This window comes from Phocoena sinus, chromosome 11 (assembly GCF_008692025.1).
Source record: "Phocoena sinus isolate mPhoSin1 chromosome 11, mPhoSin1.pri, whole genome shotgun sequence".
In the NCBI taxonomy this organism is placed as follows: Eukaryota; Metazoa; Chordata; class Mammalia; order Artiodactyla; family Phocoenidae; genus Phocoena; species Phocoena sinus.
Genome location: NC_045773.1, coordinates 81001459 through 81027655, shown reverse-complemented (window position 1 = coordinate 81027655; position 26197 = coordinate 81001459). Strand labels below are relative to the sequence as shown.

The following is a 26197-nucleotide window of genomic DNA, read 5'->3' as shown; positions in this document are numbered from 1 at the left end:
TTCACAGAGAAGAAAACCTCTCTTGTTAGGTTAGCAACATGCCCAAGGCAGCACAGCCGGGAAATGGAGAAGTTGGTGGAAAACAGGCCCGTCAGCTCCTGGCTCTGTTCTTTCTCTCCAGGATGCTACCCGAGGGGAGGAGGGCATAAGCTCTCCATTACCCAACACAGGACGTTTTCAAGCACAGGGTGGATAGCCCTATGTCAGGGAGCTCTTTCCACAATCTCAGCTCCTAGGAGCCCAGGCTGATTTTCTTTCTGAAGACCAGTTCCAGGAACTCAGCCTGCGCTCAGCCTGACATCAGACACCTTGCATCCCTTAGGGCAGGGCTCTCCAAGAGAACTCTGTGATCATGGAAATGGTCTATATCTGCACTGTCCAATAGGTAGCCACTAGCCACATGTAGCTCTTGAGTATTTGAAATGGGGCTAATGTGACCAAGGAACTAAACTGAAAACTTTACTTCAGTAAATTTAAATTTAAATAGCCACAGGTGACTAGCAGCTCCTGTTCTGGACAGTGTAGCCCTAGTTTTCCCTACACTGTAGGGAACTGCAACCAGTCTGCCCAGCTCCCCCTTGCTTGCTCTAGTCAAAATGAAGCATATGGCCTATTTGAGTTTAACACACACATAAAAGCCTCTTTTACAGAGATGGCACTGGATTAGGCATGCCATTTTGTAATCTGCTCTTGTCCCCGTCATGATAGGTGGTACATAGCTCAGGCCAGTGTGCAGACAGTGACCTCCTCCGCAAGCGTTGCCCAGTATTCTACATTGCATTCTACCCACATTTTATCTAACCAGCTCCCAATGATGGACATTTGGACTGTTTCCATTGTTTTCATGCTACAACAACAAACACACTTCAATAAACATCTTTGTATGTATATCTTTGTACCCATGTGGCAGAATTTCAGTATGCTACTTTCCTAATGGGGGAGTTGCTAGGTCAAAGGGTAATTACATTAAAATCACTGGTACATACCGCCAAATTACCCTTAGAAAGGTGTGCCTATGTCAACCCTCCACAAAAATGAGTATGAAAAAAAAATATGAGTATGGTTAAGTGCTCATGTATACTCAAGCCAACAATGAGGTTGTCAATCCTTTTTTTTTTCTAATTGGACTTTTTATTATTTCTTTAATTTACTTTTCCTTAATTAAGAATGAAGTTGAGAGTTTCTTCATTTGGTTACAAGGCACTTGTATTTCTTCTGTTTATTGCCTGTTATTTCTTAATATTTCTACTGTGCTGTTTCTTTTTCTTATTGCTTTATAAGAGCTCTTTGTATTTTGTCTATTTTATCAAATATTTCTTCCCAGATTGCAATTTGTCTTTTAACCTTACCCAACGTTTGCCATAAGGAAGCTTTGTCAGTTTTGTGTCATTCATTCTTTGAGGATTTTAAACATTGCTAAAGAGACGGAACAACAAAACAAGCATGGGTGGGCTACAAAGTATAACAAAGTCTTAGTTCTTACCATTTTGATTCCCGGTCACTGGCAAATGAACTTCAACTCCCAGTTCGGGCACTTTCTAGATGTCTGGCCGTTGGCAAATTTCTTAATCTCATTGAGCTTCCGTCTTCTAGTCTGCAAAGTGGGAATAACAAAACTTGCCTTATAGGAATGTGGGGAAACGTGTAGCTCTGGCTTTGGCCGAAGACGTTCCCTTCCCTTACCCCGCAGTAGTTTCATAAATCAAATCAGACCAAACAATTGGTTTCTTTTTAAATCTGCATTTATTAGGATCTTCTAATTAAACGGGAGGTGGGGAGGTGGGTGGAAGCATGGAGGACGTGACAATTAAGATTTATTGAGTACTTACGTGCCGAGGAAGGCGCACTGGATCGAATTAACTCCTAATTCGAGAAAATGCTCTGGAAAGTGCATTATTCCGATTTCACGGGGAGCAACTGAGCTCAAAGAACCCAGTTTCGTGCGTCTCAAAACCCAAGCGCCTCACCACCACGTCTTTTCTGCGCCTCCGCCAGGAAGCTCTCAGGGCATTTCTACTCCCAGCGTCCCCACTCCAGCTCAGGTCGGTTAGATTTGCCGTTGGCCGAGAGCGCGGAGAGCTACGCGGAACAAAGCGGCCCAACCTCTGGTGCCCCGGACTCTCTCAAGTAAAAGCCAGCCTCTCCCCTCTAGGATTCTCCGCGGTGCCTTTTGGGAGTTGTAGTCAGACGCGCTTCAGCTTGCTCCCGGGTGGGGAAAGACAAGACTCTAATTCCCAGTATGCCCTGCGGCGGGCGAGCGCAGCGCCGATTCTTGTCCTCCCTGCTTCTCCACTCCTTCCCTTCTTTTCTGCATCCTCCACTCTGGGCTCCTGTCGGTGAAATCCTTCGTCCCTCTCCCATTTTTTCCTCTCATTTTCCGCCATCCTTTTCCCTATTCCCCGGAGCCAATGAGAGACATTGGCTCCGTTTAAGCGACGAGACTTGGAGTGCACGAGGGAGGATCGACACTGAGTGGTAAAGGGGCTGGGAGAGAAGCGGTGGCGGAGGTATAAGAGGGAGAGAGTTGAATGAGAGGCGAGGACTGGGAGGAAAGTAGGGGACAGGTTAGAAGATCAAGCGGTGTGGGTCAGGCTGAATGGGGTGAAGTAGTCTTGGGGGCGGGAAGAGGAAAGAGGTGGAATTGGATTTGGGAGACGTGGAGGGGTAAGGTAGTTATTGCCGTGCCCAGCACGAGAAATGGGGCCAAGAAATAGATGGGAAGAACGGACAGATTTGGAGCTTATAGGCTGCTCAGACCAGGAGAGGTAGAAGGGAGAGAGGGTTGGGCTCCAACAAGTCTCTTTGTCACTGCTTAGGTAAAGATGAGACCAGTCATTGAAATACAAAGTTTGCAAATATGGGACAGTTAACAATTCTGCCATCTAGAAATTTAGAGAAGACTGGAGTTGAGGCCAGCAGTGGGGCGAGGAGGCAGGAAAGAGGAGAGGTTGGTCAGGTTTGGGAGAAACAAGAGGAGATGAGTGACGTGAAAAAGGAAACCATAGAAAAGATGCGTTTTTGTGGGGGCCAGTGGCTCTGGAGCCGGAGTGAGAAAGGTGAGGGGCAATACTGGCATGGACTGTGGGGGAACGCTAACACTTGCACCTCTCAGGTGATGGAGAGCACCCCTTCCAAGGGTGGACTGAGTCGAGTACACCTACAATGCAGGAACCTGCAGGAATTCCTAGGGAGCCTGAGCCCTGGGGTATTGGACCGATTGTATGGGCACCCTGCCACCTGTCTGGCTGTCTTCAGGTGAGGACACCCTTCATGGCAGGGACCATGGTGGGGAAATGTAATAAGGCCTGCAGACTGGAATAAGTTCTCGTGGGTAGAAGCTTAGCCCTGGTGGGCTTGGAGATTGAAGTGTGCCAAACCAGATGGAGGTAGTGGGGGCAGCAAGACCGGTGAAAGTGTGGGGGGTGAGGTGAGGTGTTTGAGGCCATTGAGAGCAGGGATGCCGTTCTCAGGCAGCTCTGATATTAACAGTTTCCCTCTCCTGCCTTACAGGGAGCTCCCGTCTTTGGCTAAGAACTGGGTGATGCGGATGCTCTTTCTGGAGCAGCCTTTGCCGCAAGCTGCTGTAGCCCTGTGGGTGAAGAAGGAATTCAGCAAGTGAGTGTCTCCGGCATTCTCAGTCAGATACAAATTTCTCCATAGCCAAGTTTCCCAAACTGCTGTTCTTGGGCAAGTTTTGGGAAATTCTGTTTACTGTATTTTGCCTCTTGGAGAGTTCTGAGGTCTGTAAGAAGGCTCTGGTAGGTGTTACAGTAAAGAAATTTGCCTTAAGAAGACACTGATCTTACTCTGTGAAACAGTGTTCCAAAGATCACCAGTTCAGAACAGGCAGAAATGGAAGCCTTTATGGGCCTCCTTCTTTCTGTTCTCCAGACACCCCCCCTCACCTCTCTGCTTCTGTTCCAGAGCTCAGGAGGAAAGCACGGGGCTGCTGAGCGGCCTCCGTATCTGGCACACCCAGCTGCTCCCTGGTGGTCTCCAGGGCCTCATCCTCAACCCCATATTCCGCCAAAACCTCCGCATTGCCCTTCTGGGTGGGTATGTCACACCTTTTCCTAAGCTAGGCAGGGGAAATAGTGATTAAACTGCTCATTAAACTGCTGGAGGGGAAGCTCCTGAGGGGGCCTCTCTGGAAGCTTGTGGGCTCCACTTTGGAAGCTCCTTTAGGAATAAGTTGGACCAGACATAGCTACATGGTGTAGGAAATGTCTCCCACTCATGGCCCCTGGGGACGAAGGTGGAAAAAGGGCAGAAGGGCTGGCGGGGAACACAGGCAGGGTTCCTTACTCTCGACTGTCCTGGCATAGGGGCAAGGCCTGGTCTGATGACACAAGTCAGCTGGGACCAGACAAGCACGCCCGGGATGTCCCCTCACTTGACAAGTATGCCGAGGAGCGATGGGAGGTGAGGACTTGGGACTCTGTGTGTGTCTCTGCTTGTGCTCCTGCTTCCCACGGCCTTTAGAGGCATCCGACTCTCTGTTCTCTTCCGTTCCTCAGGTGGTCCTGCACTTCATGGTGGGATCCCCCAGCGCAGCCGTCAGCCAGGACTTGGCTCAGCTCCTTAGCCAGGCTGGGCTCATGAAGAGGTGAGGAAGCCAGAGGTGCAGCGGCTCTGTTTTGCCATCTGCTTGGGTGCCTGCTAAATTGAGTGTCCACATCGGGTCAGGATTGCAGAGGGTTGACTGTAAAAGGGGAGCTGAGCAGAGTACGGCCAGAGATAAGCCCCCAAAAATGTGATCACACAGGTGGGATGGTTCGGGTCAGGACTGCAGAGGGTTGACTGTAAAAGGGGAGCTGAGCAGAGTACGGCCAGAGATAAACCCCCAAAATGTGATCACACAGGTGGGATGGTGGCCTTTCTCTGCACACCTCTGCCATGGGCCCTCTCTGTCTCTAGTGCTGAACCTGGAGAGCCGCCCTGCATTACCTCTGCCGGCTTCCAGTTCCTGTTGCTGGACACCCCGGCCCAGCTCTGGTACTTTATGTTACAGTATCTGCAGACAGCACAGGTGAGCAGGTCAGGGGCTGCCTGCCGGCATGCTCTGCTCTTCCCAGGACCCACTGAGAGACTGCTGCCCGTAGACTCTGTTCCCTGATTTTTTCTCCTCATTTCCTCCCTCCCATCCCTCTCCCTTTGTCTCTGCCCATTCCTCCCTAGAGTCGGGGCATGGACCTAGTGGAGATTCTCTCCTTTCTCTTCCAGCTCAGCTTCTCTACTCTGGGCAAGGTAAGCTGGGGGCTTGGGTGGGCAAGATGGGAAAAGAGTAGAGAGATGGGAAAGGGAAATGAGGTTATGGGGCAATACAGTGAAAGATAAGAATGAACAAAGATGGGGAAAGAGGGAGTGAGTGTATGGGGTTGGGAAAGGGAGGATGAGATGTGTTTTGGACCCCAGCTGGCCATCTCTCTTCCCTAGGATTACTCTGTGGAAGGTATGAGTGATTCTCTGTTGAACTTCCTGCAACATCTGCGTGAGTTTGGGCTTGTTTTCCAGAGGAAGGTATGAGCACCCAGATACATGGCTTCTAGGGAAGAGGCAGGGTGGTATGGTGCCTTGGCCTTAAAAAGGAGCGGGGTCTCGGGAGGCAGGAAGCAGTTGCCAGGACTGAATGCTTGGGTCCCTCGGGAGAGAAATTGGGAGTTGAGGTTCTGTGCACTGGAAGGAATCTATAATGTCTGAGGAGGAAGATGAAGGGCAGTGACGCCGGAGAGAGGGCCTATTGCCTTTCCCTTCTCCTTTCCAGAGGAAATCTCGGCGTTACTACCCCACGCGACTGGCCATCAATCTCTCGTCAGGTGTTTCTGGGGCTGGGGGCACTGCACATCAGCCTGGGTTCATTGTCGTGGAAACCAATTACCGGCTGTACGCCTACACAGGTGAGGCTGGACAGAGGGCCCCTGGGAGAGCAGGCTGGGGAGGGGAGTGGGGAAGGGGAAAGGAGGAGGGACTGCCAGTTTCTGGTCATGTAAACTTGGTGGTTTACAGAGTTCTCTGAGGTTTGAGCTCTGGGTGTAGAGGAGTCTCCTAATACTCTCTTCCTATCCTTGGGTCAGAGTCGGAGCTGCAGATCGCCCTCATTGCCCTTTTCTCTGAGATGCTCTATCGCTTCCCCAACATGGTGGTGGCACAGGTGACCCGGGAGAGTGTGCAGCAGGCCATTGCTAGTGGCATCACAGCCCAACAGGTATTGCCTCTTGGGGAAGGTGCAGGTGGGAAGAAAGGCTGCACCTGGCCTGTGTGGTACAGGGTGGTCACCTCATGGGGTCTGTTACAGTAGGTGGTGGTGAGTTGTCTATGTTTGAGCATCAGGCACACGAGAAATCAAGGCTCTAGGTGTGGGAATAGGTAGACTGTCGAGGGGAAAAGACACGGAAGAAGGACACCACCACTTCCTAGATGCATAGATGGCCTAGTTGTTTCTCTTCTCTGAGTCTCAGTTTCCTCATCTGGAAAATGGAAATAATGAGCGTTCTCACCTCATAGGGCTGTTGGAAGGATTCAGTGAAATAAAGGTAAATAATGTAGCTCAGAGCCTGCCATGCAGTAAGTGCTCAAAATTAATAGTTGTTGTTATTTTAAAGATAAAAAAATGAAAAACAAGACTATGGAAAGGACAGATGTGTCAAAGAAGGAGTAGCAGACATCACCAGTGGGGACAGCACCTGGGGACAACAGCTAAACTGGGATGGGTTGAACTGTTGTCAGGCATGTGCCCATGAGTTTTTAAACAGTTGCTATTCAGTGACATTAGGTGACAGCTTAGCTAGCTTTCCTGCTTTCTTAAGCCCTTGATCCCAGTTCTTGTCTGTTTTCCTAGATCATCCATTTCCTAAGGACAAGGGCCCACCCAGTGATGCTTAAACAGGTACAAACAGGAGACTGGAGGTACAGACAGCTGCTGGAGGCTGACAGCTCTTGGCCTCTGGCGATGAAGTGATGGAAAAGAGAAAGGGGCACCTAAATCTGGGGAATGAGTGGAGGGCTAGGGTTGTCTGGAGTAGTATTCCTGAATCTTACAGCCATCCCTTGCCCCTGCAGACACCTGTGCTGCCCCCCACCATCACGGACCAGATTCGGCTGTGGGAGCTGGAAAGGGACAGACTCCGGTTCACCGAAGGTGAGTGGCTTTTGGCGGTTGATTCTTGGTCATTGGCCAGAGGAAGGACAATTCAGTCTTGATGAACTGAAAAAGCTATTCATGCATTTTATTTTTTGTTTACTGCATGGGCTGGTAAACACATGCACTTTTTATTTTGGGGTGAGTCAGTGGCAGTAATTAAATTGTCTCAAATCAGTGCAATTTAGATTTAGCTAGAAGAGGGAAATTGGGAGGGATAATTCATAGTAATTTCTCTGGTTTTGGTAAGCATTAATGGGTTTTCTTATTGTATTATATTGCTTTCCTGAATATGCCTGGATCACACTAGTGTTAGAATGAGCCCTGGAGGAGGCAAACATAGAAGATTAGTATTTAAACGTGGTGGATGGCAAGCCCAGACCACTGCCCTGAGGCTGCCACCCAGGGGCTCCGCGCCTCAGTTTCTCACCTCCTCTCTCTCCCCTGTCGCTCCTGACCTGCGGACCCCAGGCGTCCTGTATAACCAGTTCCTGTCGCAAGTGGACTTTGAGCTGCTGCTGGCCCACGCTCGGGAGCTGGGCGTCCTGGTGTTCGAGAACTCAGCCAAGCGGCTCATGGTGGTGACCCCGGCCGGGCACGGCGACGTCAAGCGCTTCTGGAAGCGGCAGAAGCACAACTCCTGAGAGTGGGGGACCGGACCCGGGAGGGCGGGCCGCGTGGACGCGGGCGCGGCCTCGGAACTCAGGAGTTTTTTTATTCACACGTCGGGACTCTTCTTGTTAAATAAAGTTGTGAAAGTGAACCGTGCAGCCCCCGGCGCCTCCCCGAGAGGCTACCCATCTCCGCGGAGAACGCCCTCCTCTCCGTGTCGACAGCCATTGGACCTGGAGGGGAAGGAGGTGGGGCCGAGGCCAGTTACCGCGCATGCGCCCGGGCGGGGACCCGCCTCCCAGCGCCGCGGTGACCGCGAGTCAAGTTCCGGGGTCCCGTTAGCTGGTGCTCCAGCGCCTGCTGTCGCCGCCCTAATCGCCCGTAGCCGCGGGGCGCCCTGGGATAGCGGCGGGCTCACCGGGTGAGCGCGTGGCGGGCCGGCCTTCGGGGAGTGGGAGGTGCTGTAGGGTCAGGACCCACGCGGCGGGACGGGCGGGAAGGCCTGGCACGCGCTGGCTGGGGGCAGTGCGGACGGCCTCTGCGGCAGGCGGACAAGTAATAACCCTGGCGGGACTCCTTGCTGGCTCTCGGGAGAGCAAATGTCCATCATCTGCCAGGATCCCTGAGTCCTTTCTCCTCCTCTGTGTCCGCGGTCACCCCCACGTCGCAGATGAGTAGGTTGAGGGCCTGAGAGTCCTACCCTGTCTTGGAAGAGCCCTGTCGACACCATGCAATCTAGTCTTCACAGAGGAGGGGTTGTGACGGATGGGATAGATACTTAAAATAACAGACCAGTGCTTGGAGGGAGGCAGAGACTAAGGAGGAGGATGTGATTTTGGGAGGTGTGACCCTCCCTCACCCCCCTAACTTCCTAGTGTGTTCTCTCTGGAACAGACCTTGGCCCCTTTCCAAGTACTCCAGATGCCTCATTTGCCTTTGGCCTCTTTTCGACCACCACTCTGGGGGTTGAGGCCCTCAAGGGGACTCCCCAGGTCCCATCCCATTTCCACCCAGTCAGAGCCCAATGGATCAGCCATCTCCCAGAGGAACCGTGAAGCCAAACAGAAGCGCCTGCGACAGAAGCAGGCGGCGCTGGAGGCTGGAATCGCTCAGAAGAGCAAGGTTAGGGGTCAGACAGCTGGTCCGTGGTTCTCTGAGAAATCTTGGGAGGGAGCTGGAGGAGAGACTGGCTGGATCCAGATACCTGAGGTATATTCGAATTGCATCCTGCTTTCTGGTTCCTCCTCTCCGCAGTCACCTGCCGAATCCAGTAAGGCCTGGACCCCTAAGGAGATAGTGTTGTATGAAATCCCCACAGAACATGGTGAAAAGAAAGGTAACTAGGACACTTGAAGGCCTTTTCTCTCACATTCTGGTTGCCCATTTGGTCTGCTGAAATGCAACCTGGAAACAAAACTCAGGAGTTAGCGGAGCTCTCCACTTCCTCCATAGATGTCTCCCGGCCCCTGCCTCCTGCATACAGTCCCCAATATGTTGAGGCTGCCTGGTACCCTTGGTGGGTGCGAGAGGGCTTCTTCAAACCAGAATATCAGGTTAGTACCTGGTAGGGAGGGGTGCTAAATGGTCCTCAGGGCAGAATGGCCCATGAGGTTGGTGGGCATGAGTCTGGAGCTCGCAACCAGCCACATTGTAGAGGCTGCCAAAAGCAGGGAGAGCTTGCCTTCTCCCTCTGGTGCCTCCAAGGTGTCCACAGGTTTTCCCCTTCCCTGTTATTTGCCCAACTGTTTTTCCTGCAGTTCTTTCTGCCTTGGAGACACCAGAGTGTGCTATTTCCCCAGGGAACATGCAGCCCTGTCTTGCCCTTTGACTTTCCCTTCCTCTAGGCCAGGTTGCCCCAGGCCACACGGGAGACCTTTTCCATGTGTATCCCACCTCCCAATGTCACGGGCTCCCTGCATATTGGGCATGCGCTGACCGTAGCCATACAGGACGCCCTCGTGCGCTGGTGAGACGGGAATGGGGCTGCTTGAGTTCTTGGAGGGGAAGGAGAAAGTGGGAAGGAGTGAGGATAAACAAACATGTAAGACCAGGGATTCCTGTGAGGGTTTTTCTTTTCTTTTCTTTTTAAAAATATTTTATTTATTTGGTTGCTCCGGGCCTTAGTTGCGGCAGGTGGGCTCCTTAGTTGCGGCTCGCGGACTCCTTAGTTGCACTTGCCAGCTCCTTAGTTGCGGCACGTGAACTTTTAATTGTGGCATGCATGTGGGATCTAGTTCCCTGACCAGGGATCGAACCCCGGCCCCCTGCATTGGGAGCACAGAGTCTTAACCACTGTGCCACCAGGGAAGTCCCATGACGGTATTTCTTTTGCAGGCACCGGATGCGTGGGGATCAGGTGCTGTGGGTCCCTGGATCAGATCATGCAGGGATTGCTACTCAAGTATGTCTTTCGCCACTTTTCCTTTTCTTGGGTGAGAGAGTTCTTCCCCCAAAGCAACGTGATTCTCTGTTTGCCCTCTCATCTTGCTGTAGGCTGTGGTGGAGAAACAGCTGTGGAAGGAGCGAGGAGTGAGGAGACACGAGCTGAGCCGGGAAGACTTCCTTAGGGAGGTGTGGAAGTGGAAGGAGGAGTGAGTATGGTGGGCAGGACTGGAGGGGCCGAGACAGCAGGTTTGGGTCCTTGCTTCCCAGCCCCTCTCTCCTAACATGTAGTCCAGGCTTTTTCCATTCATTCCTAACTTCCTGTGGTGACTTAAGCTCTGAAGCCCCTTAGCATTTGGTGGGGTCTCCAAGCTTTGTGTATATGTGTGTGTGTGTGTGTGTATTGTATACGTTAAAATGTAGATACTTGTGTATATGTACGTATATATATGTGTGTATATATGTATGTTTTTCCCTCTATTTATCCCATTTTCCCTTGCTTAGATTTCATCATCTCTCCTCAGCCATTCCCACTTTCCATCCCCCTGAAATTACCCTCTTCCTTCCAGGTCTGTTAACATGTGCCATCTTCTCTGTAAAGCTTCTTTGGGTTTCTCACAAATCGGCTGCCCCTTCCCCTGTTACTGTAGAACTTTATGCTTCTTTCAGTGTCGTGGAAGGCCCCATACTGGGTTTGTCTGTGTCCATTAGCTTCTAGAGGCTAAACCAATGTCATACTCACTCCAGGAAAGGTGGAGAGATATGTGAGCAGCTCCGAGTGCTGGGGGCCTCCCTGGACTGGGACCGAGAGTGTTTTACCATGGATGCCGTGAGTGTTCCGTGCCGTGGTCCCTGTGGGTGTCGGGGAGGTGTTTAGAGCTCTATGCAGGGAGGCGGGTTGCTGTGTGTGGTGGGGTAGCAGGGTGGGATGCCTGGGTCCCTGAGTGGGGTGATGGGCTGAGAAGAGGCAGTTGGATGTGGACACTCAGATCATTCTAGGGCTCCTCAGTGGCTGTGACAGAAGCTTTCGTGCGGCTCTACAAGGCTGGGTTGTTGTACCGGAGCCGGCAGCTTGTCAACTGGTCGTGTGCGTTACGCTCTGCCATCTCGGATATTGAGGTGAGGCAGAGAAGGAGAGGCGGGTTTGTGAGAGCTCTGAGGCAGGGGGAGAGCTTGGACTTTGGAGCCAGACTTCCTGGATTCTCATCTGAGTCTGGCCACCTCCCAGCTGTGTGGCTCCTGGCAGGCTGTTAGCTTCTGTCAGCCTCAGTTTCCTCAGTCTGTAAATTAGGGGTGATGGAAATGCCTGTGTCATGGGGGTGTTGTGAGAATTCAGTGAGAACTCCTGGAAGGTGCTCGGCACAACACCTGTGCGTGGTTTAAGTGCTTGGTGAATATTTTCTGTAACTGTGGCTGCACAAGGATTAGGTGAGGGAAGGGAGGTGGCTCCTGAATCCTCCGAGTGGCTTTTAGATGGGTTGCAGGGAGGCGGGGCCGTGGATGAATGGAGGTGGGAAGCCGGGTGCAAGCCTTGCAGAAAGGCTGCTCTCTGACCCTGCTTTTTCCATGCCTCCAGGTGGAGAGCCGGCCCCTCCCTGGCTGCACGGAGCTTCAGTTGCCTGACTCCCCCACCCCTGTGTCTTTTGGCCTCCTCTTTTCCGTGGCCTTCCCCGTGGATGGAGAGCCTGGTGAGGGTAGTCCTCGGAAAGGTCACGCACTTGCCTCTGCTTCCCGTTTTCTCAAGCCCATGTCGGGCTGATGGAGGGAACCCACCAGCCTGTCTCGCACATGACATAAGGAACCTTGGTAGTGTTGCGTCCTCATGGGCACTCACCCTGGGTATCCTGGGCCATGTAAGAAAAGTGCACGTGGTCACTGCCCTGTGGGAGCTTAGCATAATTCTGCAGGAGGCTGCTACCCCCAGAAGAGACAAAAGATCGGTTCTGAAGTGTGGTTTGAACAATAACTGTTCCCAAGAGTTTGGAGAAGGGGAAGATAGATGAGCTGGAATAGTCAGAGGAGGTTTCTTGTAGGAGGGGCTGCTGCTTGCCCCAAAGAATGCACAGTATTTATGATCAGGGCACCGAGAACTCCCAGTGTCCTCTGTGTACCCAGCAAGGATTCTAGTTGTATTTATTAACATTCTGTCCTTGTCTCGCAAGCAAGTTATTGAGGAATTCCGCAGCACCTGACACCCCCTCAGGCCTCTGGTCATTAGCTTGGGGGAAACCTCAGGCTCCCGTAGACACTGGTCCTAGTTTTCTCTAGTTACTCCTGGGGGCCTGCTCAACTTTGACCATCCCTGTCCCCTCCCTTTGCCAGTTCTCCTGGCTTTAGCTTTGTCAGGAGTGTGGGGTGAGGGCGAGGACCAACTTGAAGTGCTTGAATTTTGTCTTCAGATGCAGAGGTTGTGGTAGGAACCACGAGGCCAGAGACGTTGCCTGGAGACGTGGCTGTGGCCGTCCATCCCGATGACTCCCGATACACAGTAATACACAGCGCGCGCTCTGCCACGTGGCCTTCCCACCCCCATCCTCTTCCCTTCCTTTTATTTTTTTTTTTGCTGTACGCGGGCCTCTCACTGTTGTGGCCTCTCCCGTTGTGGAGCACGGGCTCCGGATGCGCAGGCTCAGCGGCCATGGCTCACGGGTGCAGCCGCTCCGCGGCATGTGGGATCTTCCTGGACCGGGGCACGAAGCCGTGTCCCCTGCATTGGCAGGCGGACTCTCAACCACTGCACCACCGGGGAAGCCCTTCCCTTCCTTTTAGAATGGCAGCTCCTCCTCCCGACTTTCTCTTCCTTTTCCTAAAATTTCCCTTATCTCAGTTCTCCAGTGGCTCTGAGTCTATTCCCTTCTCTTCCTAATGTTACACTTCAGCTCAGGGGCTGACAAACTATGGCCCGTGGGCCAGATCCACCTGCTGCCTGTTTTTGTACGAGCCACCCTCGTTCCCTGTGTATTGTCTGCACCTACATCATGTATTATCTAACTCGGCCATGGTGGTGGAGTGGAGTTGTTGTACAGAGACTAAATTTGCCTCTTGGCCTGTAAAGCTTAAAATATTTATACTCTGGCCCCTTAAGAAAAAGTTTACGGAGCCCTGCTCTGGGGCTCGTATTCCCAGGGTTCTCATGCCCACCCCAGACCCTTCCATCCCACACACGTGCCTGTCCTTGATCCCTCTCCCTTCCTTTCAGCATCTACATGGACGACAACTTCGTCATCCCTTGACGGGGCAGCTTCTCCCCCTTATCACAGACTGTGCTGTTCAGCCACACCTGGGCACAGGTGAGTGGGGGCAGGGGAGAGAGAGGAAGTCAGGGCTCCTGGGGGACAGGAGGGAGGGATAGGGTAGCGTGGGCGATGACGATACATCTGGAAAAGCCAAGGTCAGGGTTCAGTGCTTACATCAGTTCTGCTCCCCTAGGGGCAGTGAAGGTGACTCCCGCTCACAGCCCTGCCGATGCTGAGCTGGGGGCCCGACACGGCTTGAGCCCCCTGAGTGTCATTGCGGAGGATGGAACCATGACCTCCCTCTGCGGGGACTGGCTGCAGGTAGTACCAGCTCAGTGATACCCCGTTCTTTGGGGGCACCCTCTGCCCCATTTCCCCTCTCCCACTTTCTTGTTTTCCTAGCAGCCTTTAAGCTTTCCTGTTGCTGCTTTTCCCCAGGGTCTTCACCGATTTGTGGCCCGGGAAAAGATTCTGTCAGCACTGAGGGAACGGGGCCTGTTCCGGGGATTCCAGGACCACCCTATGGTGCTGCCCATTTGCAGGTAACCCCATTTTCACTCCTTTCCGTAGGGACCACCCCCAGATGGGAATGGATGAAGCTTAAGAGTGACCACAGGGTGAGCTGTGCACCCCTTATGCTAGAATACGAGCTCTGTGTCAGTGTTGTTTGCTGCTGTATCCTCAGCGCTTGAGGGCCTGGCACGTAGTCGAGTCCTGTGTCCCTTTCAGCCGTTCCGGGGATGTGGTAGAATACCTACCGAAGAGCCAGTGGTTTGTCTGCTGCCGGGAAATGGGGGACAGAGCTGCCAAGGTGAGGCTGCAGTGTGAGGAGGGCCTGGGGCCTGGGCTGGGGGACTCCCTGAGCAGTGGAATGAAGAAACAGGGAGGCTGGGGGCCCTTCTGCCCCACAGACCTCTCTAGCTGTGCTGTTGAGAGGAGAGCTGTGGGGATGGAGGCCTGGTGCCCAGAAGGGGCTGGCTGGCGTCCTCACTCAAGCCCAGAATCTTCTCAGGAGGCTTGGGAGGTTCTTCCTGAGTTTTAGAACCACTTCAGAGACCACTTGTCCCATTCTTGGGGGGTTGAGGGGTGCAGGTAGGGAAGCACCGTCTAAAGGTCCTTTCCCTCCAGGCTGTGGAGTCAGGGGCCCTGGAGCTCAGTCCCTCCTTCCACCAGAAGAACTGGCAGCACTGGTTTTCCCACACTGGGTAAGGAGAAGGGGGGCTCTCAGGAGATGGGGAGGGGGCCCACTGGTTATGCTAGGAAATCACTCGTGTCCTCCCGGCAGGGACTGGTGTGTCTCCCGGCAGCTGTGGTGGGGTCATCAGATTCCAGCCTACCTGGTTGTAGAGGAGCACACACAGGTTGGTAGGAAGAAGTGGAGGGGAGGGCTGGGTGTGGCTGAAAGAGCCTTAGCACAGGAGTCCAAGGACTTCCAGTGCCCGTCCCAGCTCTCTGCCTTTGCTGTGCTTTCTGGTCTTGGTCATGTAAACATCTGTTGTGTGATCAGAGCTCCTGAGCTGGCGATTCTTCATCTCACCACCAGAGGGTGCCGGCCATTCTCAGACCACCTGAGAACATGAAAACTCAGTGGTGTTTCACACCCGTCAGGTGCTGGTCTTCCTCACTCTTCCCTACCCCTTACTTCTGCAGGGCGACGCGAAGGACTGTTGGGTGGTCGGGCGGACAGAGGCTGAGGCCAGAGAAGTAGCTGCAGAATTGACAGGGAGACCAGGGGCGGAGCTGACCCTGGAGAGGGGTGGGTACCGGAGCTGGGGAGGGCAGGGGAGGGCGTCTGGGTACTGAGGGAACAGGTACTGAGGTAGAGAAGGTAGGGTCGGGAAAGCTGGGAATGGGGCAGAGGGCTCGACCCCTGGTCTCTGTGGGTGGGGCTTGGGCTGGAAAGGTGGGTAGCAGTGGGCTGAGGTTCTGAAGCTGAGGTTCCAATTGTTCCCATTCCCCATTCTGTTTCCCAGACCCCGATGTCCTGGATACCTGGTTCTCCTCGGCTCTTTTCCCCTTTTCTGCCCTGGGCTGGCCCCAAGAGGTGAGGTGGGTTGAGAGGAAGAGAGTGAAGGTGGGGATGAGGAAGTGGGCCCCAGGGCCCCCAGAGAGTCTCGAGAAGAGCTGGAGGCCCTGGGCTTAGGCCTCTCACTGCTTATCTTTTTCTCCTAGACCCCAGACCTGGCTCGTTTCTACCCCCTGTCACTTTTGGAAACGGGTGGTGACCTCTTGCTGTTCTGGGTGGGCCGCATGGTCATGTTGGGGACCCAGCTCACAGGGCAGCTCCCCTTCAGCAAGGTAACGGCCCGGCCCTTTGGTGCCCTGCCCCTCTCTGTGACTCCCCAGTCTTCCCCAAGTCTTGTTGTCCATTCTAACCCCTAATGTGGGGTTTTCTGTGTTCCCAGTTCCTTCGTCCTGATTTACTTCCCAGCCTGACCCCTAAAGCCTGGAGGACAGCCAGGGGATCCTCCAGGGGAAAGTTCTCCAGGCCCCCCTCTGCTGACCCCCTCCATGCCCCCAGGTGTTGCTGCACTCCATGGTTCGGGACAGGCAGGGCCGGAAGATGAGCAAGTCGCTGGGGAATGTGCTGGACCCACGGGACATCATCAATGGGGTGGAGCTGCAGGTCAGGATGAAGGGCCCGAAGAGGGATGGGGTTTTCAGGAGAGAGGAAGGCAGGGGAGGGGCCGGCAGGGTGGGCTGGAGCTGGGAGGGTCAGTAGGCGGGACCCTTGTAGGGGCAGGGTCTTCCACTGAGGCCAATGAATTACCCACCCCAGGTGCTGCAGGAGAAGCTGAGGGATGGGAACTTGGACCCCGCAGAGCTGGTGATCGCGGCCTCAGCACAGGTGAATCGCCAGTGTCTGACCCATCCCAGCCTCTAGCTCATGGTCACCGGTTTTCTCTGCAACCCAGCTTCTGGCCCTGCAGCCTCATAGGCAGCTGCCACCCCTCTTCTCTTTCTGGTTGCAGAGAAAGGACTTCCCTCGTGGGATCCCCGAGTGTGGGACAGATGCCCTGAGATTCGCCCTGTGCTCCCACGGGGCCCTGGGTAAGCCCGGGTGAGGGCAGCCGGCGGCAGCCCCTGTGCAGTGGGGCAGGGTGGGGCAGGGCCGAGGACTCCCCGTGCAGCCACCACCAGTGCATGCTCCCTCCTGTCTCTCCCTCCCAGGGGGCGACTTGCACCTGTCTGTCTCTGAGGTCCTGAGCTTCAGACATTTCTGCAATAAGATCTGGAATGCCCTGCGCTTTATCCTGAATGCTCTTGGGGAGAAATTCATACCCCAGCCTGCAGAGGAGGTAAGAGAGAAAGAAGGGGTGCTTGGGAACTGGGTAGTCCGACATCTGAGGCTTGGTGGAGGCGTCTAGAAGGAGAATAGGCAGCGGAGTGGGAGTCAAGCTGTCCCACCCTGAAGCCCCTTCTGCCCGCAGCTGTCCCCCGCCTCCCCCATGGATGCCTGGATCCTCAGCTGCCTGGCCCGCACTGCCCGGGACTGCGAGCGGGGCTTCCTCACCTGCGAGCTCGCGCTCGTCACCCACGCCCTGCACCACTTCTGGCTTCACAACCTCTGTGACGTCTACTTGGTGAGTGAGGCGAGGGCACTCTCCCTGCAGACCTGCTTCCTGTGCCCTGGCGGAGGGCTCTGAACTGGGTTCCTAATTCTTCCCCCCTGACAGGAAGACAGATGAGATGGGGAAATCCTAATTCCCCTCTTCCCTGGGACTGGCCCGGGTGCTGTTCCCTGCCTGTCACCAGAAGAGAGAGGAGGAGGAGGGGAGATTTCTAGAAAACCAAGTCTGACAAAGCAGGATTGGGAGGCAGATGGAGATTTTTTTTAGTCCCTGTGATTGCTGAGTTTGGACCCCGGGCAGGCTGGGAGCTGGGAGCAGACAGGCAGGAAGAGTAGGGGTCTTTAGACCAAGGGCTTCTCTCAGAGGGAGGGCTTGTTAACCACGGAGTATCAGTCCCACCCCCAGAGCAGCTCAGCCAGCAGGTTGGGGGATGGCTGGCAAGAATGTTCATTTCTTGTCCCAGGTGATGCTGACACTGATGGCCCAGGACCACTCCCCTAGATTTCTGTTTCTCAACTTTTTAAAAAATTTCTGTCTCTTTTTGATGAAAAAAACCTCAGTGCTTTTCATCCTAAACGACACAAACCTCCCTAACAATTTTATTCCCCACCCATCCCTGAGAGTCGCTGCCCTAGATTTCCCGTTGTCACACGCTCCACACTGTGTCCAGGGACAGTTGATGGTCTCAGAGATGCTGAGTGCTCCTGCCTGTGTTTACCCGCAGCATCCCCACTGATAGGGCGGGGAGCACGTGGAGCAAGGACATGGCCGTGGACGGCCCCTGACCCCTTGGCCTCCTCCCTAGGAGGCTGTGAAGCCAGTGCTGTTGCACTTGCCCCGCCCCCCGGGGCCTCTTCAGGTCCTGTTCTCCTGCGCTGACATCGGTCTCCGCCTCCTCGCCCCGCTGATGCCCTTCCTGGCTGAAGAGCTCTGGCAGAGGCTGCCCCCTAGGCCTGGTGGCGCCCCTGCCCCCAGCATCTGTGTTGCCCCCTACCCCAGTGCCCTCAGCTTGGTGAGTCACGTCCATAGAGTCTTGGAGTGGGACTTCTGGTCAAGGCTTGGGGAGCAGTCTTCTAGAAGGGCTTGCTGCTGTGGGGTCGTTGATAGTGGTGGTCTGTATTTTGCCGTGGAGTCTTTGGGAGGATGGATTGTTCCTGTAGGGCTGGGATAACTCCAGGGTGTTGGGGGCAGTATTAGCAAGTGGTTAGAGTAGGATGTTGTCACCAGACTGACACTAGCCGTGTGACCGTGTATCGGTTCGTAATAGTACATGTCATGGTTGTGATGAGATTAGTTGTTAGTGATAGGATATCCCAAAAATCTTAGTGCAGTGTTAAGCTTTAATAACTTGAGAAGGATAAAATGCTACAAACTCACCCAAAAAGTAATTCTAAAGTTTAACTCAATTTCTTTTTTACTTACTTGGTTTTGTGAGTTTTGAATAATACCTTTTAAAGTCTGATTTTTGGTTGTTTGTCATCTCCAGTCAGAGCGACTAAACAGACATTAACCAGCGATCATCTAAGACCTTCTTAGATGACACCTCGGTTTTTGCCATGTTCCGTTCCTTGAGGTGGTGAATTACGTGTGTGGTGGAGAGAGCAGATCGTTGCTCTAAGGAGATAGGGGTGGGCGGGTGGAGATTAGAGCCAGGAGAGTTGAGACCGAGTCCCCCAGGTGCCTGCTTACCCACTCTGGGTGCCCATCTCCAGGAGCACTGGCACCAGCCCGAGCTGGAGCGGCACTTCTCCCGGGTACAGGAGGCTGTGCAGGCGCTGAGGGCTCTCCGCGCCACATACCAGCTCACCAAGGCCCGGCCCCGAGGTGAGGCGGGCCCTGGGCTCCTGAGTCTCTGCAGACAGGAGGGGCTGGTGGGGAAGAGGGGGAGCCTGGAGGACAGAGCCCAGAGTTGGGAGGTGCAGGATGAGGAGCTGCTCTCTTGACCCTGACAGTTTCCTTTCCTCCCCAGTGCTGCTGCAGAGCTCAGAGCCAGGAGAGCAGGGCCTCTTTGAGGCCTTCCTGGAGCCCTTGGGCACCCTGGGCCACTGTGGGGCCGTGGGTCTTCTACCCCCAGCTGCAGCAGCTCCCTCGGGCTGGGCCCAGGCCTCTCTCAGTGACACCGTTCAGGTCTACATGGAGCTGCAGGTGACCAGAGGAGGCTAGAGGAGGGAGGGGTGGGGTTGAAAAGGATGTTGGGAGGAAGGTAAGGGGTGGCTTCTATTAAAGTGAGGCGGGGGTGGGGGGAAGTGAGGAGGGATCTTGGAATGGGGGGAAGGGCATGCTGGGTGGACTGTAGATGTCTGAGCCTTCTCTCTGTTCTTCCACAGGGCCTGGTGGACCCCCAGACCCACCTACCTCGGCTAGCTGCCCGGAGACACAAGTTGCAGAAGCAGCTTGATGGCCTCATAGCCCGGACCCCGTCAGAGGGAGAGGCGGAGACTCAGAGGCAGCAGAGGGTGAGTCTGGGGCAGGCCGCCCAGGATGCCTGACTCCCTAAGGGAATATGGGCTGGGCGGAGGGGGGAGGCTATACCTCGATCCTCACCTACTTCTCTCCTTGCCCAGCTTTCTTCCCTCCAGTTGGAACTGTCAAAACTGGACAAGGCGGCCTCTCACCTCCGGCACTTGATGGATGTGTCTCCCAGCCCTGGGGAGCTTTGAGCTCTAACCACCCCTGCTAGCTTTCCTCCCTCCCAGACCCACCTTTGAGGACAGATTCGGCAGCTGTCGTGGTGCCGTGGAGCCTCAGAGACCATGTGGTCCAGTTCCCTCCTTCGTCAATGAGGAAACAGACTGGTTTGGTCAGAGTGACTGGGTGTCCTCGAGACGCTCACGTTTTTGCCCCAGCCTCCGTCCTATGCAGTCCCACCTGGAAGTTTAGGAATGAGGAAATTCAGATAAACTAAAAAACCCAAACATGTCTGCTTGTGGTCCTTTTGTCCCTCTTTCCCCCAGCGGTGACTTTCTGCCTCTTGGTTGTTCCCTGACACTTTGGTCTGGGAGAGAGGCGGGTGGCCTCTTAGTGCTGGGTTCTGGGCCACAGTGGGAGTGTGGGTGCTGGGCGGGGCTCCCTCATTGGAGGAAGGAGGAGCTCTCGGTAGGGCCTGGGAACAGTGACCTGGCTTCCACCTACTTCCTGCACTTACTGACAATGGCCCGACTTCTGCAGGCCCTTCCTCTTCTGCTTCTCACCAGAAGGAAGCTTCCCTGCTTCTTGGCCTTATCACCAAGGGTTCTGAGAGGATCCGGGACTTCCTGCAGGCCTCGGGGGAGCTGTAGGTTGTGCTGGGAATTGAGTTCCCCCCTGCTTCTGTGTACCTGAAACCAGAGTGCCAGGGACACACCGCCCCGCCCCAGGCGGGGATATACACATGCACAGATGCCCACCTAGCCACCTCCACCTCCCAACACCTTGTCTCACTGGTGGAATTCAGGGGCCTGGCCCTTCCACACCCAAGTGACATTCTGTCCAGCAGCTCTGAGAAATACTGTATGTGCGGGCCTATACTGGGCTGGGCCCTCTGTGGTGCCATTGAATCCTCCCAAGAACCTCACGAGGTGGGTATTTGCTCCATTTTAGAGTTGAAGAAATGCGCTCAGGGAATAAAAGTAACTAGTCCAAAGTGTCAACTGGGATTCAACCCAGTAAGTTAGGTGCAAGTTTTCTAACTGCTGTAACCAAGCTTTAAAGATAACGGTGGCTAATCTATAAAAATACTGAATCACTGTGTTGTACTCCTGAAACTAATATTGTAAATCAACTATACTTCAACTCAAAAAAGTTATTTTAGAAAAAACAACAACGAAGATGATGGCTCAGACGAGATGGGTGTTTCTTTTGCTGGGCAGAAGCAGTGCAGGACTCTGAGATAGAGGGTCCCATACCCCTTTTGATCTTACTTCCCTGACATTTTGATACACTTCCCAACTCTGGGTCTAAGATCTTCTCCCACCACTATATCCACATCCCACCCAGAGGGAAAGGAAAAGGAGGGAGTGAGCACCTTCCTTTTTCCCTTCCCCCAGTTCAACAAGTATTTCTTGAGCACCTATTATATGCTGGGCCGTATTCTGGGCCATTGGATTCATCAATGAATGAAACGAATATCTCTGCCACTGTAGTTCTTTCATTCTAGCAGGGAGAGTCAGAAATAACACATGTAAATAAATAAACTAGTGTGTCTGAACGTCATAAATGCCAGGGGGGAAAAGGGTGAAATAAGGTAGGGGGCTCCGGTGCATATGTGTGTTGGGGGGAGGCAGGTTGTAATATGAAATGGGTCAGGGCAGAACTCATTATAAAGTTGAGGTTTAAGTAGAGACTTGCAGGAGTAAAGACTTGAGGTTTAAGTAAAGACATCCAAGTGGATGTCTGGGAGAAGAGTGTTCCAGGTAGAGGGAAGAGCTAGAGCAAAACAGTAAGATGGGAGTACAGCTGGAGAGCTCAAAGAGTAGCAAGGAGGTGGTAGGGGGCGGTGGGGAGAGTGAGAGGTGAACTCAGGAAAGTAAGGGATGTGGTGGGCATCAGGGAAGGCTCAAGGCAATCATCTAGACCTGTGCTGTCCAAAATGGTAGCCACTTGACTATCTCAATTAAATAAAACTAAACATTCAGTTTTTCAGCCACACTAGCCACGTCTCAAGTATTTGATAGCCACGTGTGGCTAGTGGCTACCATATGGGTCAGTGCAGGTTATAAAATAAAACATTTCCATCATCATGAGAAGTTCTATTGTAAAGTGCTGGTCTAGGACCTTGTAGGCCTTTGTAAAGACTTTGTTTTCTTCCTTCTGGGAAAAGGGAAAGGAAAGGAAGTGACTTTCCTGTCAAAGATATTACCAGGAAGTTGTATACATACTTCCTTTCTACTTACAACCCATTGGACAGAACCCGATCACAAGGCCGTTCCTAGCTGCAAGGGAGGCTGGGAAATGTAACATAGCAATGTGCTCAGCTAATATTTACATGACTATCCAAAAGGAGGGGAAAGACTATTAGGGGAAAGTTAGCAGCCTCTGCCACCCCTAGGTCTAGTGAACCCCAAAGCATTCTTTTTACTGCCCCGCTCTGCCTTGAATCTGGGAAGAGAATTCTTTGAGAAAAGGATCTGGAAATCACAGCCCTGTGATCCCAGGCCCTGAGATTCGAGAACCAGGTTAAGAAGCAGTTAGCTTGGGAGTTCGGGACTGACATGTACACACTGCTATATTTAAAATAGATAACCAACAAGGACGTACTGTATAGCACAGGAAACTGCTCAATATTCTCTGATAACCTAAATGGGAAAAGAATAGATACATGTATATGTATGGCTGAATCACTTTGCTTTACACCTGAAACTAATACAACATTGTTAATCAACTATACTCCAATATAAAATAAAAATTAAAAAAAATTAAAAGAAGCAGTTAGCTGTCTGCTCCTCCAGCCTTTTGGAGATCCAGACATTTAATCCCTTGACTTGTTTGGGGCCTATTCACTTGACCCATGGGTGTCACCTGCCCACCAGTGCAGGCTAGGGGCCAGTCATGAAATATTGGGGCCCTTTGGAGCCCCCAGCTACCTCTCCTCCAGGCCAATAGTCTCAGGACAATTGTCAAGGAAACTAAAGGAATTTTGTTTTACTATGCTTTCTCATTTTCAAGGATACTCCATATGGAACTGTTGTCTTCCCCTCCCTCCGAAGGAGTCAGTCTCTAGTTTCATATGGTGGTGATGGTGTGCGGGGGAGGGGGAGCAGGGTTGGTAGGACAGGTATTGTGGACAACAGGAGGCAATCATACCAATGACCTCCACATGGTCAAGTCGGGGCTGCATGCTTGCATTTTGAGACAGCCGGTAAGAAGTCAAGATCATCTTGAGTGTGGAGTCAGATGTGTACCTGCCTCAAGAAAAGCAGGAGATGGGAATTTCCTGGCGGCCCAGTGATTGGGAGTCTGCACTTCTACTGCAGGGAGCATGGGTTCAATCCCTGGTCGGGGAACTGGGATCCGGCAAGTTGGGCAGCCAAAAAAAAAAAAGGCAGGAGAATGAGGACCCCTGGGGGACTAGGATTTATGTGCTGGGACCAGGTTTCCACCCTAATAAAGATCCTTACCTCCCGGGTCCACTATCTGACAGGTACCATGGCAAGTGCCCTAGGTAACTTAGCCATGTAATCCTCAGCCCAGTCCTAGGAAGCAGGTACTATCATTATCCTCTTCCAGCAGGTAAAGAAATGGAGGCTCTAAGAGAACAAGAAACTCACCTAGGATTTAAGAGTGGGCCTGTGGGACTACACGTTCCCATAGTTACCAGCACAAGAGCACCCATCCTCTTCTCCCCACCACTCTGCCAGGCTGGCCATCCTCCCACAAGCTGAACCCCTCATCTCTCACCTGAACGGCCCCCCACGCCACCTCCTACCCAGACTGACCTGTGTGGATCCCTTGGTCAGGCGGCCCATATCCTGGGGATGTTCTGCTCACATCCCTGTCTGAGGTTCCTGAGCCCCCAGTCCCAAAGCTTAAGCAGGGGGAGATGAAATTAAAACCTTGCTTAAGCCAAGGCATTTGTCTGGTGTCAGATCTCTCCACTGCTAATGGACCTCAGTGAGTGATTTATACTCGCTAAGCCTCAATTTCCTCATCTGTAAAATCGAATAATGAAACCCATTATGCTACATGCAAGATTGTTGCAAGCATTGAAATGGGAAAGCCTCACGCCTGGAACAAAGCAGGACTTCAATAAATGTTCCTTTTCTTTATTCCCAGGTGTTCTGAAGAACTCAGCTTGGAGGGTGTGTGTATATGCACATGTGTATGTGTGTGTGGTATGTGTGTGTGTGTGTCCAAGCAGTTAATTCCCCAGATTCCTTCTGGCCTTTGGCACTGGTGTTAGGAGAGAGTGTTAGGTGTTAGGAGAGGTGTTACTGGTGTTAGGAGAGAGAGCACCCACCCTGGGAACCCTCTGCTTAACAAGGGCGAGGCAGAGACTTGAGCGTCCAATTCCATTTCGCTGCTGGCCCTTCTGCTCATGAACCCACAAAGTCAGGTCGCTGAGCTCAGCGTATTTACTGCCACTCAGCAGGGTGAGGGCCTGCTGGAAGACGGGGTCAGGCATTGCGCCTGCACCCCGGGGACGGGATGCCCCAGCCAAGAAGGGCACAGGCTTCGACCGCACTCAGACTTTGCAGGTGACGTGGCGTGGGGATCCTGCATGATGCAGGGTGACATTGGTCCCTGATGGGAGGTGGAGGAGGGAGCAGAGCTGAGGGAGAGAAAGGGATAGAGGGCGAGGTGTGAGATGGTCTCACTCACACCCCGGAGACAGCCAGAGGCCCAAGCTGACTCACAAATGCACTCCAAGTTCAAACAGCCCCATCCTTTTCCCTCCCCAAGGACTACCTTCTCGAGCAGTCCCAGGAAGCTGGAATCATAGGAGGAATTTGACACAAAGGAGTCCTTCATCTTCAGTTGCAAAGTCATTTCTGACCCTAGGGATCCAAAAGCACAGCTTAGGGCCCAGCCACCAGGGCTGGATTCCCTCAGAGATGCGGGCAACCCCTCCTGCCCCACGCCCACCCAAGTTCCTCTTCCCTGACAAGGCCCTTCCAGACCCTCTCGCTGCAGGAGTTCAGCCCTGAACACTCAGGAGCTCAGGACTAGGGTGCCTCCATCTCTCTCATTCCCTTTCTCGGACCCTTGTCTTGGGCACCCAGGTGTCTAGCCTTCCAGACCTTACCTGTTCCCTGTGAGCTGGCGAGGAGGGTCAGGAGGATGAAGAGGGACAGCCCAGCCCCCATCGCGGCTCTATCGCTTCTTGCTTCTCAGATGGACAGAAGAGATGTCTGAAGGCCTGTTGGTCTCTCCTTAACTGGCCTGCCTTCCTACTCCCCACTCAATCCTTAGCACAGGTGTGTGTGGGGAGATGGGAGGGGGAAGCTGGGTAACTGGACTTTCCAGTTCTCTCAGTTTGGCTCTGAGGACCCAGAAGAGGGCCATTCACTGGGCTACTGGGGAAATAAAGGGTGGTCCCCTTTCCTCGATCCTGCGCCCCACTTCTCCCCCATGTCTCGAGGCTTGAGGGGGTGGATCCCTGGTCACACAGAGAGGGAAGCTGAGGGTGTCCCTCTGTGCAGGTGTCTGGGCCCCACCCAAGCCTGGGCCTCTCATTGCTCTTTAGGGGTTAATTATTAACTGCAATTCATTTCTATCATCCATGCCACCGAAGGGCTCGGGAATGTGGGCCCAAAAGGGAGGGGTGGATTAGGACAAGTTCTTCCCAAACCCAGGTGTTCTGTTACTGCAGCCACAGTGGCCTTCTAGGTGAGAAATCTGGGTAAGGGGGAACTTTCGTCTTTGAATATTTTGTTTTAGTTGCTCTAAAATATCCTAGCTACTCAGGCAGGGACACGAATTTCATCAGGTATCTGCCCCACCCCCTGCCTTGTGCACTCACGGCAAAAGGGACTCCCTCATCCTCCCAGCCAACACCCTTTCATAAGGCACTCAGAATGGCAAACACAAGGACAGATTTGTAGAGGGAATTTGGAGCCCATCTACTTTACCCTCTTTCTTTAAAAACTGGGAAACAAAGGCTCAAAGAAGGTAAATGACTTACTAAGTTCACACAGTCAGTAGCAGAGAGATTAGAACCCATCCGTCATTCTGCCAGACACAGGGGTAAGCTCAACAGACCGACAAACTTGTCATGTAAACCCTCTAGAATGCACAAAGGCACATGCCCTTTGTCTTCTTAGCTGCCTCCCTTTTCATCTTCTCCCTCTTCCCCCCAAAACCAATGGGCCCCTGTACAGAGTGATGGAGGCAGAGAGGACCCAGGGCAGAGTCAGGGAGAAAAGTCAAAAGCAGGACCAGGCACCTTATCTTTGATAAAGGAGGCAAGAATATACAGTGGAGAAAAGACAGCCTCTTCAATAAGTGGTGCTGGGAAAACTGGACAGCTACATGTAAAAGAACGAAATTAGAACACTCCCTAACACCATACACAAAAATAAACTCAAAATGGATTAAAGACCTAAATGTAAGGCCAGACACTATCAAACTCTTAGAGGAAAACATAGGCAGAACACTCTATGACATAACTCACAGCAAGATCCTTTTTGACCCACCTCCTGGGGAAATGGAAATAAAAATAAACAAATGGGATCTAATGAAACTTAAAAGCTTTTGCACAGCAAAGGAAACCATAAACAAGATGAAAAGACAACCCTCAGAATGGGAGAAAATATTTGCAAATGAAGCAACTGACAAAGGAT

At 53.0% G+C, this 26197-nt stretch overlaps 3 protein-coding genes across 8 annotated transcripts; 2 read left to right on the top strand and 1 right to left on the bottom strand.

The window, feature by feature from the left end:
* Nucleotides 1-2291: 2291 nt before the first annotated feature.
* Nucleotides 2292-7903, top strand: GTF2H4 (general transcription factor IIH subunit 4). Of its 2 annotated transcripts, none has more exons than XM_032649390.1 (14): nucleotides 2292-2475; nucleotides 3113-3255; nucleotides 3511-3615; nucleotides 3925-4056; nucleotides 4326-4422; nucleotides 4518-4606; nucleotides 4918-5029; nucleotides 5179-5247; nucleotides 5437-5520; nucleotides 5765-5897; nucleotides 6075-6205; nucleotides 6839-6886; nucleotides 7060-7138; nucleotides 7610-7903. In XM_032649390.1, the coding sequence occupies exons 2-14, from the start codon at nucleotides 3116-3118 to the stop codon at nucleotides 7780-7782; spliced, it is 1392 nt and encodes a 463-aa protein (XP_032505281.1). In that variant the 5' UTR covers nucleotides 2292-2475; nucleotides 3113-3115; the 3' UTR covers nucleotides 7783-7903. The 2 variants fall into 2 exon arrangements, with proteins under 2 accessions (XP_032505281.1, XP_032505282.1); XM_032649391.1 differs by having other exon boundaries at nucleotides 5224-5247; nucleotides 7610-7901.
* Nucleotides 7904-8036: 133 nt separating this feature from the next.
* On the top strand, nucleotides 8037-20693 carry VARS2 (valyl-tRNA synthetase 2, mitochondrial). 5 transcript variants are annotated; one of them, XM_032649385.1, is made up of 30 exons: nucleotides 8037-8171; nucleotides 8645-8872; nucleotides 9005-9086; nucleotides 9203-9303; nucleotides 9595-9716; nucleotides 10085-10151; nucleotides 10244-10341; nucleotides 10880-10961; nucleotides 11132-11251; nucleotides 11709-11820; nucleotides 12532-12620; nucleotides 13332-13422; nucleotides 13562-13689; nucleotides 13807-13910; nucleotides 14098-14179; nucleotides 14497-14573; nucleotides 14654-14729; nucleotides 15019-15124; nucleotides 15342-15412; nucleotides 15541-15666; nucleotides 15890-15994; nucleotides 16148-16216; nucleotides 16341-16419; nucleotides 16540-16667; nucleotides 16800-16952; nucleotides 17746-17952; nucleotides 18653-18764; nucleotides 18910-19085; nucleotides 19268-19396; nucleotides 19505-19855. In XM_032649385.1, exons 2-30 carry the CDS (start codon nucleotides 8672-8674, stop codon nucleotides 19598-19600), a joined length of 3189 nt encoding a protein of 1062 aa, XP_032505276.1. In that variant the 5' UTR covers nucleotides 8037-8171; nucleotides 8645-8671; the 3' UTR covers nucleotides 19601-19855. The 5 variants fall into 5 exon arrangements, with proteins under 5 accessions (XP_032505276.1, XP_032505279.1, XP_032505278.1 ...); XM_032649386.1 differs by having other exon boundaries at nucleotides 8076-8171; nucleotides 8626-8872; XM_032649388.1 differs by lacking the exon at nucleotides 15541-15666 and having other exon boundaries at nucleotides 8060-8872; nucleotides 19505-20693.
* Nucleotides 20694-23664: 2971 nt separating this feature from the next.
* Nucleotides 23665-24998, bottom strand: SFTA2 (surfactant associated 2). Its single transcript, XM_032649708.1, has 3 exons — nucleotides 24661-24998; nucleotides 24324-24412; nucleotides 23665-24186 (listed from the first exon to the last, which is right to left on the bottom strand). The coding sequence occupies exons 1-3, from the start codon at nucleotides 24719-24721 to the stop codon at nucleotides 24100-24102; spliced, it is 237 nt and encodes a 78-aa protein (XP_032505599.1). The 5' UTR covers nucleotides 24722-24998; the 3' UTR covers nucleotides 23665-24099.
* Between the last annotated feature and the right edge of the window lie 1199 nt (nucleotides 24999-26197).

Bases quoted from the DNA above. Each gene is read 5' to 3' on its own strand.
- VARS2 (XM_032649385.1), top strand. From the start codon at position 8,672: ATGCCTCATTTGCCTTTGGCCTCTTTTCGACCACCACTCTGGGGGTTG. The intron at 11,252-11,708 runs GTGAGGCAGAGA...CCATGCCTCCAG, and splicing joins CTGCCATCTCGGATATTGAG to GTGGAGAGCCGGCCCCTCCC. The intron at 13,423-13,561 runs GTGAGTGGGGGC...CTGCTCCCCTAG, and splicing joins TCAGCCACACCTGGGCACAG to GGGCAGTGAAGGTGACTCCC.
- GTF2H4 (XM_032649390.1), top strand. From the start codon at position 3,116: ATGGAGAGCACCCCTTCCAAGGGTGGACTGAGTCGAGTACACCTACAA. The intron at 4,057-4,325 runs GTATGTCACACC...GTCCTGGCATAG, and splicing joins CGCATTGCCCTTCTGGGTGG to GGGCAAGGCCTGGTCTGATG. The intron at 6,887-7,059 runs GTACAAACAGGA...TTGCCCCTGCAG, and splicing joins ACCCAGTGATGCTTAAACAG to ACACCTGTGCTGCCCCCCAC.
- SFTA2 (XM_032649708.1), bottom strand. From the start codon at position 24,721: ATGGGGGCTGGGCTGTCCCTCTTCATCCTCCTGACCCTCCTCGCCAGC. The intron at 24,413-24,660 runs GTAAGGTCTGGA...TTGGATCCCTAG, and splicing joins CGCCAGCTCACAGGGAACAG to GGTCAGAAATGACTTTGCAA. The intron at 24,187-24,323 runs GTAGTCCTTGGG...TCTCTCCCTCAG, and splicing joins TCCTGGGACTGCTCGAGAAG to CTCTGCTCCCTCCTCCACCT.